This window comes from Juglans microcarpa x Juglans regia, chromosome 4S, assembly GCF_004785595.1.
Source record: "Juglans microcarpa x Juglans regia isolate MS1-56 chromosome 4S, Jm3101_v1.0, whole genome shotgun sequence".
NCBI classification, from domain to species: Eukaryota; Viridiplantae; Streptophyta; class Magnoliopsida; order Fagales; family Juglandaceae; genus Juglans; species Juglans microcarpa x Juglans regia.
The window spans coordinates 20,534,646-20,548,243 of record NC_054601.1 but is presented as its reverse complement, the minus strand read 5'-3'; the positions used below and the strand labels follow the sequence as shown (position 1 = coordinate 20,548,243).

The 13,598-nt window shown below is 36.4% G+C and overlaps 1 protein-coding gene across 1 annotated transcript; it reads right to left on the bottom strand.

The window, feature by feature from the left end:
• Positions 1-240: 240 nt before the first annotated feature.
• Positions 241-2,352, bottom strand: LOC121262501 (V-type proton ATPase subunit c1-like). Its single transcript, XM_041164996.1, has 3 exons — positions 2,142-2,352; positions 1,691-1,976; positions 241-690 (listed from the first exon to the last, which is right to left on the bottom strand). Exons 1-3 carry the CDS (start codon positions 2,215-2,217, stop codon positions 558-560), a joined length of 495 nt encoding a protein of 164 aa, XP_041020930.1. The 5' UTR covers positions 2,218-2,352; the 3' UTR covers positions 241-557.
• Between the last annotated feature and the right edge of the window lie 11,246 nt (positions 2,353-13,598).

The following is a 13,598-nucleotide window of genomic DNA, read 5'->3' as shown; positions in this document are numbered from 1 at the left end:
TACTCCAAACATCCAGATCATAAGAGAGCATGGTACATCACAATCTTCCAACTTAAAGACCACGCGCACACAATCCCTCACATTTTCAATTGCTTGGATGAACCTAGTATAAGAGGGCTCCATCAAGATCGCCCCAGCAAGCAAAAAATAGTAGCAATAAAGAAATCTCGATCATGCACACATTCGCATAAGCAGGCACGCACACGCACACACACGCAAACAGTCATAACTACAATGTTCTAGAAAAATGACTTCAGGTACATTAATTAAAATCAGAAAGATAAAATAAAATGTTTAGGAGCGTTTTGCTACAAAGAAGGTTTTTAGACTAATTTGAACTATAATCTAAAATACAACAACAGCTAAAGCAGCAGCTTCACAAGCTTTTTATTCCAACGAAAACTTGGCTCCAAATTAGCGCAGAAACTCTTGATAACATAATTAAAAGATCACGTCGAAAATGAATAAGTTGACACAACACTGCACACTTTGTATGCATCACGGACCTGAAGTCACATATGCAACACCAAAACCAGCCACTTGCAGAAAACCTTTCTCTAATCTGCTCTCGATTGGCCAGCTCGGGAAGAAAGAATGATCCCAACAATGAGGCCATACAATGCCAAGGCCTCAGCAAATATGAGAATAAGAATCATTCCAACAAAAAGCTTTGGCTGTTGTGCATTCGCTCTGCAAAATACAATCAAATTCCATCAAAGGAAAAACTAAAACAGAATAAATCGCCAATGTAGAAAGTAGTTTTCATGTAGCCCAGGCTTTTGAAACTTAAAAGCAACCAAAAAAACAAAAGGCACTCTGGCAGCTTGGTTGTAGGGTACGCTCATTTCTGTAGGATTATAAGAATTTGTAAATCATATTGCCAAAAAGAACTTATGCATCTCCAACCAGCATTTGAAAAAGATAAATGCCAAGTGTACTTAAGAAAAACTTACTAAAAACTTAATTATCCACTTGTCAGCTATTGATATGCTAAAGATTATGAAATTTGAAATTCAAAAGAAAACTAATAAAATCAGTCTTGTAAGTAAAGTTGTAAGTACATGTAGCATTACTCTTAGAAAAATCTCTAATCTCTATTAAAGCACCATAAAGACATCTATATGAAGTTTTTTAAACAAAAATTATCCCAAAGATTCATGTAAAAGAAAACTGTTTCCTAAACAGTTTAACTGATCAATGACAGGATATCATACAAATGAACCAAAATAAATACAAAACAGAATTTAGATTCTGGTGTCCTATTCCTAAAATTTGCAAATTCAAATTTGAGATTCTTAATTTATGCTAGCAATGAGTTGTTACAATGCCTTTATCAAGAATCTAATTCATAATAGCCAATGGGAAACAGACCCTGTGCATAAATAGAGAACAACTTCATTTATCACCATATGTATTCTTATCAACTAAATAATGGAGATGAACCCAAGACCTTGTTATATATGACGTCGGAACACCACCTTAACTCTAAAACCTATAGATTTACAAATTAAGTTAATATTGATCAATTGCACTTGTGACTACTACAGTCGGTGGCTTTTGTCGGTGGGTCCCCTCGGTGGGAATATCATTTCCCAAGTCAATTTATCCACTCACATTCCATTCCAGCCAATATCAGACAAACAATGATATTATATACATATAGAGAGAGAGAGAGAGAGAGAGAGAGTACCTCACACCGGCATCGCCAACGATACCGATAGCCATACCAGCGGAAAGGCCAGCAAGACCACAAGCGAGACCGGAAGAGAGGTGGGCATACCCGTCGAAAAGGTAATAAGATTTGGCCTTCGGGTTAATCCCCGTACTGATAATAACCGCAATGATCAAACCGTAGATACCTAACACACCGGCCATAACAACGGGCACGATGGATTTCATCACAAGCTCGGGCCGCATCACTCCCATCGACGCCACGCCCACACCGCTCTTTGCAGTGCCATATGCGGCACCCATACCTTAAAACAAAACAATGGAAACCAAAATTCGTAATGCAATTATAGAGGTTGAAAGGAAGATAATTAGATAAAGGCATGCTTGTACTTTTATATAGTTTATCTGTTCGGTTGCCGAGAAAAAGAGATATTTTACGGTCCAAACGGAGAGTAAGGGTTTGGGCTTACAAGAGAAAACGAGGGCAGCCGCAGCGCCGAGGAAGCCGAAGAACGGAGCTGTTTCGTCCCCGCTGAATGTAGTCATCTTTCCAAGGATTCGATTACGAATTTACGAGAGAGTTCGGGAAATTGATCGGAAATTGTGTGTACGTGTGTGTTCGATAGATAGAGAGAGAGACAGAGAGAGGAAGCTTCGGGTGGCCCGGTAGAGGCCGTATTTTTAACTATTTATGCTGGAAGACTTGCAGCATCGGTACCGCTAACTCAAAAGGCTGAGATTGACACTGGGCTCATGATGCATCAAAATTTCAAGCTGGACCGACTTCAGGCTCGGGCCCATTTCCCTAGAAAGAAACGAAGCCCACCCACGTATGAGAATAACCCACCCAATAACAAAGGCAGAGGATGGGGCATAACATCAAAGAATTGTTGGACATTGAAGATGAGGATGAGTCTGGTGTGCTCCCTATTAACAATAGTCAACAATCAACTCAAACCATACAATCACAAGAATTATCAAGTGAAGCACATGCAACGGCTATAGAATCCACACAATAAGAGGACTTACCATCTCATGTAATAGCTACCCAAATTCTCAAAGGAAAGTCCATTACATGCAACAGCTAGGCAATTCCCTTTTTGGTTCAATATTCATATCCCTGCATTTACATTTTCCATGTATAAATCAATGTTTCTAACGGTAATATACATCTTGTAATATTGTACTTTACTATAAAATAGATAACTAGAAGACTCTCAGATACTCACGATTATTAAAGTTTTTTACAAACACTTTGTGTGCATATTGTCTTTATGGTATCAAAGACCGTGTGAGTGAATAGAGTCTTCCTCCATGACCACCATTGCCTTGAATGTAGGAAATTTTGTGACCCTACGTCTCTCCAACAGTAACTACCCACTTTGGCGTGAACAAATACTAGCCTTGACTGAGAGCCAAGATCTAGTCCACCATCTGCTACAAGCAGACTCTGCCCCTCCAAAATTTGAGATCCCTCCTGATGAATCATCAACTTTGAACAAAACACAAACAGAGTCCTACCTCCAGTGGCACAAGTCTGATAGACTTTTACAGAGGTGGATTATTGGCAACCTCTCGGAAGAGGCACTTGGCCTCATCATGGGTTTGTATTCTGCCCACCAAGTTTGGGTGGCACTCAAGGTGGCGTATGCCCATGACTCTCAGGAGTGAGAGTTTCATCTCACTCAACAATTGACATATCTCAAGAATGAGCCCACGACGCCTCTTGTAGATAACTTTTGAACCTTCAAAGGCTTGTATGACAGCTTAGCTTCGATCGGATGGCCCGTTGCAAACAAGATGGAAGTTTTCTCCCTGTTGAACAGCCTCGGTGCCTGTTACGAACCCTTCACCACCTCAATGCTGAAACCTCCCATGCCCACTTATGCCGAGATTCTTCCTCTTCTCCATGGGTATGAAATCTGCACCTCTCTCCATGAATCTAACAATTCTTTCGCTTTCTATGGTCATCGAACAAATGCGCCGCCCTATAAGGATCACCGTGGAGGTGGTGGTCGTTCGCAGTAGAGAGGATTCTCCTCTCGGGGTCATGGGGTCATCCCACCACTCAATCAACTAGAGACTCTCCAAATGTGGGCTCTCAAACCATGGGCTCTTCAAACTCCTCTTTTACACGTGAGCCCAACAATAGTAAGGCCGTGACCCACCAGATACCTGTCAAATCTGTGGAAAAATGGTCATGTTGCTCTTAAGTGCTGGAATCGATTTAATCACTCGTTTCAACCTGATGATATTCCTCAAGACCCAGTAGTGATGATGTTGGAAATTTTTTCTCTTGATAATGAATGGATTGCAGACACTGGAGCGTCTGCTCACATGATAGGTAATCCAGGTATGTTTGAAAATTTACACCACTATTTTGGTACTGATGCTGTTATTATTGGAGACGGCAGTTCTCACGCTATTACTCATGTTGGTGATACGTACATAAATAATTGTAACATTAGAATTAAGTTACGTGATGCTCTTTTACTGCCAGCACTTGCAAAAAATTTGTTATCTATTGGGCAACTTATCAATGATTATCCGTATAACTGTGAATTTTATGGTATTGGTTTTGTTGTTAAGGAGCAAGAGACCAACCGTGTCCTAACGAGCAGATGTTGGAAGGGTAATCTTTACACATTATCTGCACATTACTAAGCGCACTTCTCCACCCGTTTCTGGATTGCCTTTGAAGACATGTGGCATCAACGTACTTGTTGTACTTACATTTCTTGCCATGTTGCTTTTGATGAACTTAATTTTCCTTATTAATATCCTGGAACCTTCATTTAGCCCCAACCTCTAACCCAACCTTGTCTATTTTTGACATCTAGGTGACGCCTCCTTCGGCCCACCCTCCCCCTACTACTTCCTCCCCTCTTCCCAAACTAAATATACCCTTACCCACATCCATCACCTCCTCTGCTACTATACCCAACTCCCCTCTCTCTATCTTCTCTCACTCACCCTGGATGGACCCAAGCTATGCTTGATGAATTGCAAGCTTTGTATGCTAACAATATATGGACTCATGTTCCTCGTGATTCCTCTATGGCTGTTATTGGTTGCAAATGAGTTTTTATCAATATTGCAGTCTTGTCAACTACCATTATGTATGTGAACGTGTTGCTCTTGGTCTTCTTCATACCCGTCATGTACCAACCTCTTTACAACTTGCTAATCTCTTTACCAAACCACTTGGGCGCCCGACTCTCTTTCCTCTTTGCACCAAACAAGGCCTTGTACCTTGGCACAGTTTGTGGGAGAATATTAACAATAGTCAACAATCAACTCAAACCACACAATTACAGGAATTACCAAGTGAAGCACATGCAACTGCTACAGAATCCACACAATCAGAGAGCTTATGATCTCATGCAACAGCTACCCAAATTCTCAAAAGAAAGTTCATCACATGCAACAACTAGGCAATTCCCTTTTTGGTTCAATATTCATTTCCATGCATTTACACTTTTCATGTATAAATCAATGTGTCTAACAACAATATACATCTTGTAATATTGTACTTTACTATAAAATAGACAATAGAAGACTCTCAGATACTCACGGTTACTAAGGTTTTTTACAAACACTTTGTGTGCATATTGTCTTTACTCCCATGAACACTAGGGCAATAGTTTCATAGGGTTTACTCGCGACCAAGGAGAGGAATGATAAATCTAGCCTTACACTAGTCAAAAGGTGGAGGGAATTGTGCATAGGCACCATGCACTCGAGCGATGGCATGTGAGACTCATGTGCTTGGAAAAGCTACCAGATCATGAACTGCATATTGGAAACATGATTAAGGAAATGGTGTGCGAGTTTGGGAACTAAAGAGAAGCAAATCTAGATGGAAAGTATGGGGGGCAACCAGAAATTTAAAAAAAAATAAAAAAATAATTAAAAAAAGAAGAAGAAGAGAACGCAAGAGAAAAAGAGTGATAGGAAGAAGAAGAGAGTGAACATGGAAAGAAAAAGGACAAGGGGGGATGGAAGAGAGGGGTGGTCGATGGTGTTGGAGTTTCATCGAGAGTACTTGCACTCAAAAAATACTAAATATTTAATAAATTCTATATGATCCATTTTCTATAACTATCTCCCTTTCGTTCTAAACTGTAGAATTCATAAGAGATACGAACTCTAGCATAACTCAATCTTAAAACTTTTTTTAAAAGGACATGGCAATCATTACCAGAGAACAAGTTTCAAAAAGAAAAAACTTTAAGCAAATATAGATGTCTAGACCTTGAGAACCTGCACTAGTAAAGTTAGTGACAAACAAAAAACCAAACTATGAGAAGCTTCTAAATTTAGGCAAATCTGCGATGTGCATCCGATATTCGCACTAAGCATGAGTTGAGGAAGCTAAGGTATGAAGAAAAAATTAAAAGAATATATATTCCACTGCTATATATTTGACAAGAATATCTGCAACAAAACTCCCTTCCCAGAAAACGTGCTGAGTTGAGACTGATGGGTGTTCCATGCCCATACAGCTTGGTCAAGAGTTGCAGCTAATTCTACGGTCCATGCTAGCTATTGGTAAATACTTGCTGCTGGAGCATCACATTGTTAAGATTTGTGGCTGCTTGTCCCCTGAAGCCTCATCTCTAAAAGGAGATCATTTCCATTGCAATGTGTTGTGGGTGGGAAAAAAGCACAAGAATGGCTTAGTGAAGATTGAAGAGTTGAAAAGAGAAAGAGAGAGAGAGAGAGAGAGAGAGAGCCAATGTGAGCTCTGAGAAAAAAAAAAGAGAGTTGAGTTGAGCGGAGTGTGATCATCCCTCTTTGTAACATTTTCCGTGTTCTACTATTTAATAGTGAAACTCTTTCTCTGTGGACATAGGCACTTGTTAAATCACGTTAAATTCTTGATGTCACTTTGTGCATGTGTCTTGAATTCCGCTCTGCAAGTATCATATTTCTCTGATACTGCCTTTGGATCACTGCAATTTCCCGAACAGAAACATGCCTATAAGAACTCAGCACCATAGCATATATCATCCCAGATCCCCATAATGTATCTCCAAGGAAGCAAGGGTGCATGCATCCTGATGAAGAGTCAACGATTTCTCAATGCCCAGGTGCAAAAAGAGGCAACTTTAGCTCATAAAGAGCAATTTAGAGAAGTTGGGAATGTTTAAGCTTGGACAGTTTGGCAAGATGTGTATGTACACATAAGTACCAATTATATATATGACTCCTACAAATTCATTGCATCTTCAATGCCTGCCAAAAGATCAATGCACGTACATTAGTTATGGCCAATCTGATTGGTCAGACGAACGTGGTAGTACTGCTCACAATTGAATACTCTGTGATTAAGCTTTTGATTAAAAATAGAGAGAGATTCAATTGATATCCTCTCTTTCATCATTCATCTACTAGCTAATAACTTGTGCACATGTGTCGTTTACTTTAACATTTGCTCATTGATTAGGCTTATAAGTTGATCTGCTATTTACAAGATACTAATTTTGTTGTAAAGTAGTTCTGATATATCAGATAAATTCATGTCAATTTTTAAATTTATTTTTATAAAATCTTTTTGTAGTTGTAGCATTGATACTAATACTTATAATGTGTAGAAATTCTTGGCTGTAGCCTTGATATAATATCCATTATAATATTTATAATAAAAAAAGTTCAAAATACTAGTACTTCTCTATATAGTGATATGACAGACTTCTATATCAGTAGAGTGGGGCTATTATGCCGCCTCACTCTTACCGCTGGCCGATTTTTTTTTTTCTTTTTGTTTTATATTTTTTTAATATATTTAAATATTTTTAAAATATAAAAAAATACACTAATACACTTAAAATCACTTCCTTAATCACCAAGTAAAAAAGAAAAAAGAAAAAAATTTGCCAAGCGGTCAAGTGGAGCGGTAAGAATGGGGCGGCATAGTAGTGTTTCTCATATCAATAATATGCTAGATATATTACTAAATAGGTTCGCAAATATATTTCTTCTTTACTTCTTGAGGGTTAATATTGTTATAACAAATTCAAGATCATTAGACTTACATGATTATATATATATATATATATATATATATATATATATATATTGTGACTGCAAAGAACATGAATGTATTGGCCGCACGTTTACTTCAGATATGGTATGGGGGTCCAGATGAAGATGTGAAGGAAACCCATGGAAAGCATCACTTGAGAAATTATTATTACAAGTCATGTTATGGGGACATTCTGATGGATCCAAGTTCAATAGTTCCACGATGTTTTCATTCACTTTTACATTCAATACATTTTCTGGAAATGGCCTATACAACTTATTATATAAATTAAGGTTATCCGTCATTTTCAGATTTCACGGAATAGCATTTATATAACTTGAATATAAAATAGCCTATTCAACTCAAAAACTTTATTGATCATTTCATATTTCAAGGAATGGTATAAGTTTTTGCAGTTTTGCTCTTATATATTATGCATCGCCATGCATATGGCTCAAATGTAGCTTTGAAAATACTTTTTTTTATTTTTTTTTAACTGAAGAGTTAGAGGTCATATGTGCATGAGTGACCGCTCCTTCCGTCTTATTAATAATCCTCACTTATGGCGGATGAATACCATGAACAGCGAAGCACTCAGGACTTACAAAAAATACATCTCATGCACCAGACCAGTAAACATGCCTAGAAAACCAAACCCACTCTATTTAAACCGAATAGAAGTCATACCCATTTTATCCAATCTATACGAACCTCTAACCTCCCGCACCAGCTGGCCTACTTCTCTATACAATTTATTTTCACCCTCAGCACCTCTTCGTGCTAAACCGAATAGCTTTGAAAATACTTATTGGGTAAAAGCCTCAAGATGGCAACTTTCATTTCCAAATACCCATGATGACGACGACGACGATGACATAATTTCATTGAAATAATAAATAAATGTTGCATGAGATCGCCAACCCCACGGGGTTGACTATCTCAACATATCCAAACGCCACTCATATCAACTCCAGCTAAGTAATATCACCATAGTTGAAACTAAGCAAATAACTTATGCACAAGTAATGGTCTCCAGCCACACCCGTACTAAGCAATGGCGGAGACCAGTGCACACTTTTCCCTACTCAAAATTAAGTAAACTTTTCTTTGCAATTTACAATTTTACGAAAAAAAATCTATTTGCAAGTCTGTTTATTAATTAATACACTATTGATACCATAGCTTATCACACCAACTAGTATTGAAAAGTACTTGTATTTCGATTTTTTTTAATAAAATATTGTAGTAATCTTACAATAAGTGATTTGTTAACACACCAATTTATATGTAGAAGTCCTATTTCAAATGTAGGAAGCCTAAGGTCGGATAAAAAGAAAGGAAAGAATGCCTCATACAGTTGATTGTACATGATCATGAGGCTAATCGAAGTAATTTACTAGCTAATTAGAAAGTTGATTGATTGACTAGAAACTTTATAAAGGGAAAAAGAAAAGAAGATAAAGCATGCAAGAACTATTTCTTTTATGACAAATTGAGCAAGCAAGCAGCACATGAACCAACTACATGTTTATTCCATTTATGCAAAACCGTGGCTAGAACCAAAAGAAAATACTAAAACTAGTGAGTTCCAACGCGTTTGTCGATGATAGAAATTGGACCCCCCACTGACATATTAGAGGGGAAAGGTCCCCCCTCTGCTGATCACCTGTATCTGTCATATATACATAGGTTATATCCCCTCTCCCCCAAAAATTCCTTCTCAATCAATGAGCAGGCCATGATCTTTCCCACATGATGGTATGCCTAGAGAGTTCCTTGTCTATATATCCATCAATTCCACATGGGCAATTCTTTCCTGTTGAACTAAATTAAAACACTTGAATATCCACAATAAAATAATTTATACTCTTGTTATCCCCAAAGTATACCTAACGCCGGCACCTTGACATATTAATCGGCACGTACATTAATATTTAGGAGGATTAATTAACAATCTAGCATTGGCATTAATTTGAATAGAGTGAAAAATGTAGGGTCGTAGGATCCATTTCCGACTGAAGTTGCACATTATGGTTAGGGCATGCAAGGTGACAAGTAGCTATATATGAAGTTATAAATCCCCGATCAACTGTACAGCGTAAACATTCCAATTAACAGAAATAGATTGCCACTGGATCATATGAGGGTGAGCACTGATTGAGTCGGAGTTGATATCTCCTAATCTGACTCCGACTTTATCGAAGTTCAAATCCAAACTCCAACTTACATGATAGGCTTTGATTTGACTCCAACTCCGATTTATTAGAGCAGACTTGGATTAGGTTTTTTTTTTTTTTTAGTTTCATATTAACTCATTTTTAAACAAGACTTTACATATAATACATTATTTTTTGTGGGCTTTCAAATTTTCAGTTTACTAAAAACATAAAAATAAAAAGTAAACGCATTTTTTATATGAAAAAACCAAAAATGTAACTAAAAATATTTCATATATTATGCAAACTTGAAAAATAAAAATAAAAATTTAAGTTATGCAAATCTACACAATTAAAATACAAATTAAAAATATACAATAGGCCCTATTCTTGATATACTATTATAAATATCAAGAATAAATTACAGATTTACAAGCCAAGTACAAGCCAGCCACAATCATTCACTGTTGAAACATAACCAATTCATCATCCAATCATTAAGTGCTGAATCATAACTAACCGTCAAATATTGTTATTTGTTTCCAACTATAACAATAGCCAATGAAACTAAAACAACACAAATTAAAATCAATTACATGTTCTCATTCCGACAACAAAACAAAACCATATATTGGGTGTTTGTTCCCATTCCAAGTTGTGTCCGAGGAAAAGATGACAAGATTAGTGAGAAAATAAGATGAGTCCACATAAATTTATAAAAGTAATTAAATAAAACTGAATAAACAACAGTTACACAATTTCACAAATGCACCTCAAACCCCAATCATCTTCATGCCATATTAGTGGTTAATTCTACGTTAAGATGTCAAAATATAAGAAATTAGTATCACAAAATGACAAAATCAAGATATATAACAAAAAAAAAAAAAAAAATCTAAATCTATTACATGAGTCTAACTTATAGTTGTCTGCATCATCAATTGTATCCAAATAATCTTAACTCAAGCATATAAGAGTGGACTTCAACCAACTTTGTGCTCAAGAGCCTCTACAGTTCTAGGAGCTAAAGCACTCCAAAATGGATCCAGGATACGACCTCCTATGCTAAATGCTAACTCAAATGCTAAGATGGTAATCGGGATGACTAAGATATCTCTTGCCATTAGAGTAAGAACCGGATATTTGGTGGAGTTAACCTTCCACCAAATCAAAATGTCTAACCCTCTATAAAAATCTCAACATCCTCCAACAAATACCATTTTATCTCTAACTTACAATCCATCAAGGTTGCAAATTTTCACTCTTTATGAAAGTTTCGCGAAAAAGGCAAAGGATCAATTGAACAGTTACTCTTCATTGATGTACTACTCTCATTATGAGTATGAGATATAGTTGACCTAAACCCACTTGCACACCCACCACCAAAGGTCATATACTATTCAAACAAGAACTCCATATCCCCATGCGGATTTCAACAAATTCCTCACCCTTCTCATTGCCAAAAGTTTGATTGAAGCAATATGCTTTAGTAACCAACTTATACCGTGGATCAAGAATGACAGCAATAAACAACAACTTGCTTATCTTTTAAAGATCTCCCTAATATTTATCATACATTGTTTTCATTCTATAAGCTATTGTACTCAAGGGTTGATTATTAGTGTCACAAAAATTGTTCAAGTTTGCATGAAAATTAATAAACTCTTCAAAATACAGATTCAAGGTTACATATAGCGTATTAGAAATACGCAATGTGACATTGCAAAATATATTAAGAAACTTCGTAAAGTTTTTTTATAGTATCCTAATCATCAGGTTCAGGAGCTCTTAATCCCTTTTTCCCAGGTCCATCCTCAGACAAATAAACTTGTGTGTATGGATCCTCATCAAGTATTTCTAGTACACTATATGTAGTATGCACGTCAAGACACGAGAAAGTGAGCCAAGACACTTCAAGACACAGGAAACTAAAACATTGAACTTTTGACCTATCAACACGAGACTTGAAAGTGGCAAGTCTTTAGGGAGAAGACGTCATGTACTTAATTGACACAAGATTGAGACATCAACATCTTTTAAACCTTCATTTACAATAAGGTTTAAAATGTGCATACTACACTTCATGTGAATAAACTCGTAATTCTCAGCACACTCCTTACTTCCAATTTTCTTTTTTCTCAACTAATCAATAGCGAAGTCATTAGATGTAGCATTATCCACCGTAATGGTAAAACTTTTATCAATTTCCTGGTCAAGCATACACTCCTCCAACTCTCTTGTAACGCCCCGTCCTCGAAGGTCCAGAGAGTTAACTCAAATTACCTGATAATCAACTACAACATTGTTAATACTCTTCCAAAAGCTCCAAATCCAACGTAAACACTTCAAATTTAATTAATCACACATACTCGTATATAAAATCCTCAATACAGTAACCCCAAAAATTACCAACTTCTCTACATGTCACTTAAACTCACATTTCAACAATATAATTATCAAGAATCACCAATATTCATCGATAGCCTTCTTTTCTTAAGTCATCTCACCCAATTCTTCATAGTCTTGATCCTCAGCTGAAATATTCAAAAATCATCTGAAAATATTGGAGATAAGAGTGGGTGATTTATCAACAACTAAGTAAGTAGAGGACATATACTATTATGCAAACATGAGCATTTACAGATTTCAGAATGCAGAACAAAACACTTTTTATTTTCAGAATGCAGAGTCAGAACATGTTATCAAAAATATCAGAGCGAAAGTTCAAAAATATTCTTATTCAAACTTTATTTGGCACAGCATAACTGAAACATCATATCAAAACAAAATTCCATGTTTAACCCCCGTGGTAGGGTTGTGCAAACCCCGGCGGCCAATCGAGCAGAAACAGAATGTGAATCTTCCCCTTATCATTTTCGGAGCCCCGAGTGTGCACATAGAAAGACCACACAGAAAACCACTTTGTTTCCAAAGTGGGTGCACCAGAAACAGAAAAGTTGGTACCAACCCAAACAGAGGCCACAGTTTTACACCTGTGGTAAGGTCAGAACAGAAACAGAATGTCATGCCAGAGGTTTCAAAAATCACATCTTATCATAGCAGACTACAAAATATTTTCAGAACAGAGCAGAATCAGATCACAAAAATATGATTTATGCACAAAATTTCATAGTCGCTCTCTTTTGCACAGTTCGGAAGCAAAATGTCAAAATAAGCTCATGTCTACACTAGTCATAATAGAAAATATTTTCTTCTTATACAGAATTTCATGAGTAATGCTGAACAAATAACTGAGGTCGTTTCCAAAATTTCCTTTCATGACAAAACATGCACATTTTCAAAATTGACCTCAATCTATTTTATTTTTTATGCAAAGTCTAGCATAAGAACCCTGCTTACCTAGACTCCTTAGTCTTTCAAAAATTTCCTCAACAATGCCGAACAACTAATAATCGTCATCTATAAAAATCACGTAATTCCCGTAAATTTTCAATCAACCACGTATTTCAATATTTAAACCTAAAATGCTAAAAGAACCTATTTTAAATCCTCAAAACCTAAAATTCTCATACTTCTTAAAATACCATCATTTTCTAAAACCATCAATATCCACTTAATCGAATTCGCACTGAATAAGAAATTTAGATCGAACAAATATTAAAATAATTATAGAACTCAATAAAAAGTAATATTTAAAATATCTAAAATGCCAACAACATATTATAAATTAATAGAATACTTTAACTACTTAAAAAAAAAATCTTATAAAATACGTCGTGAAA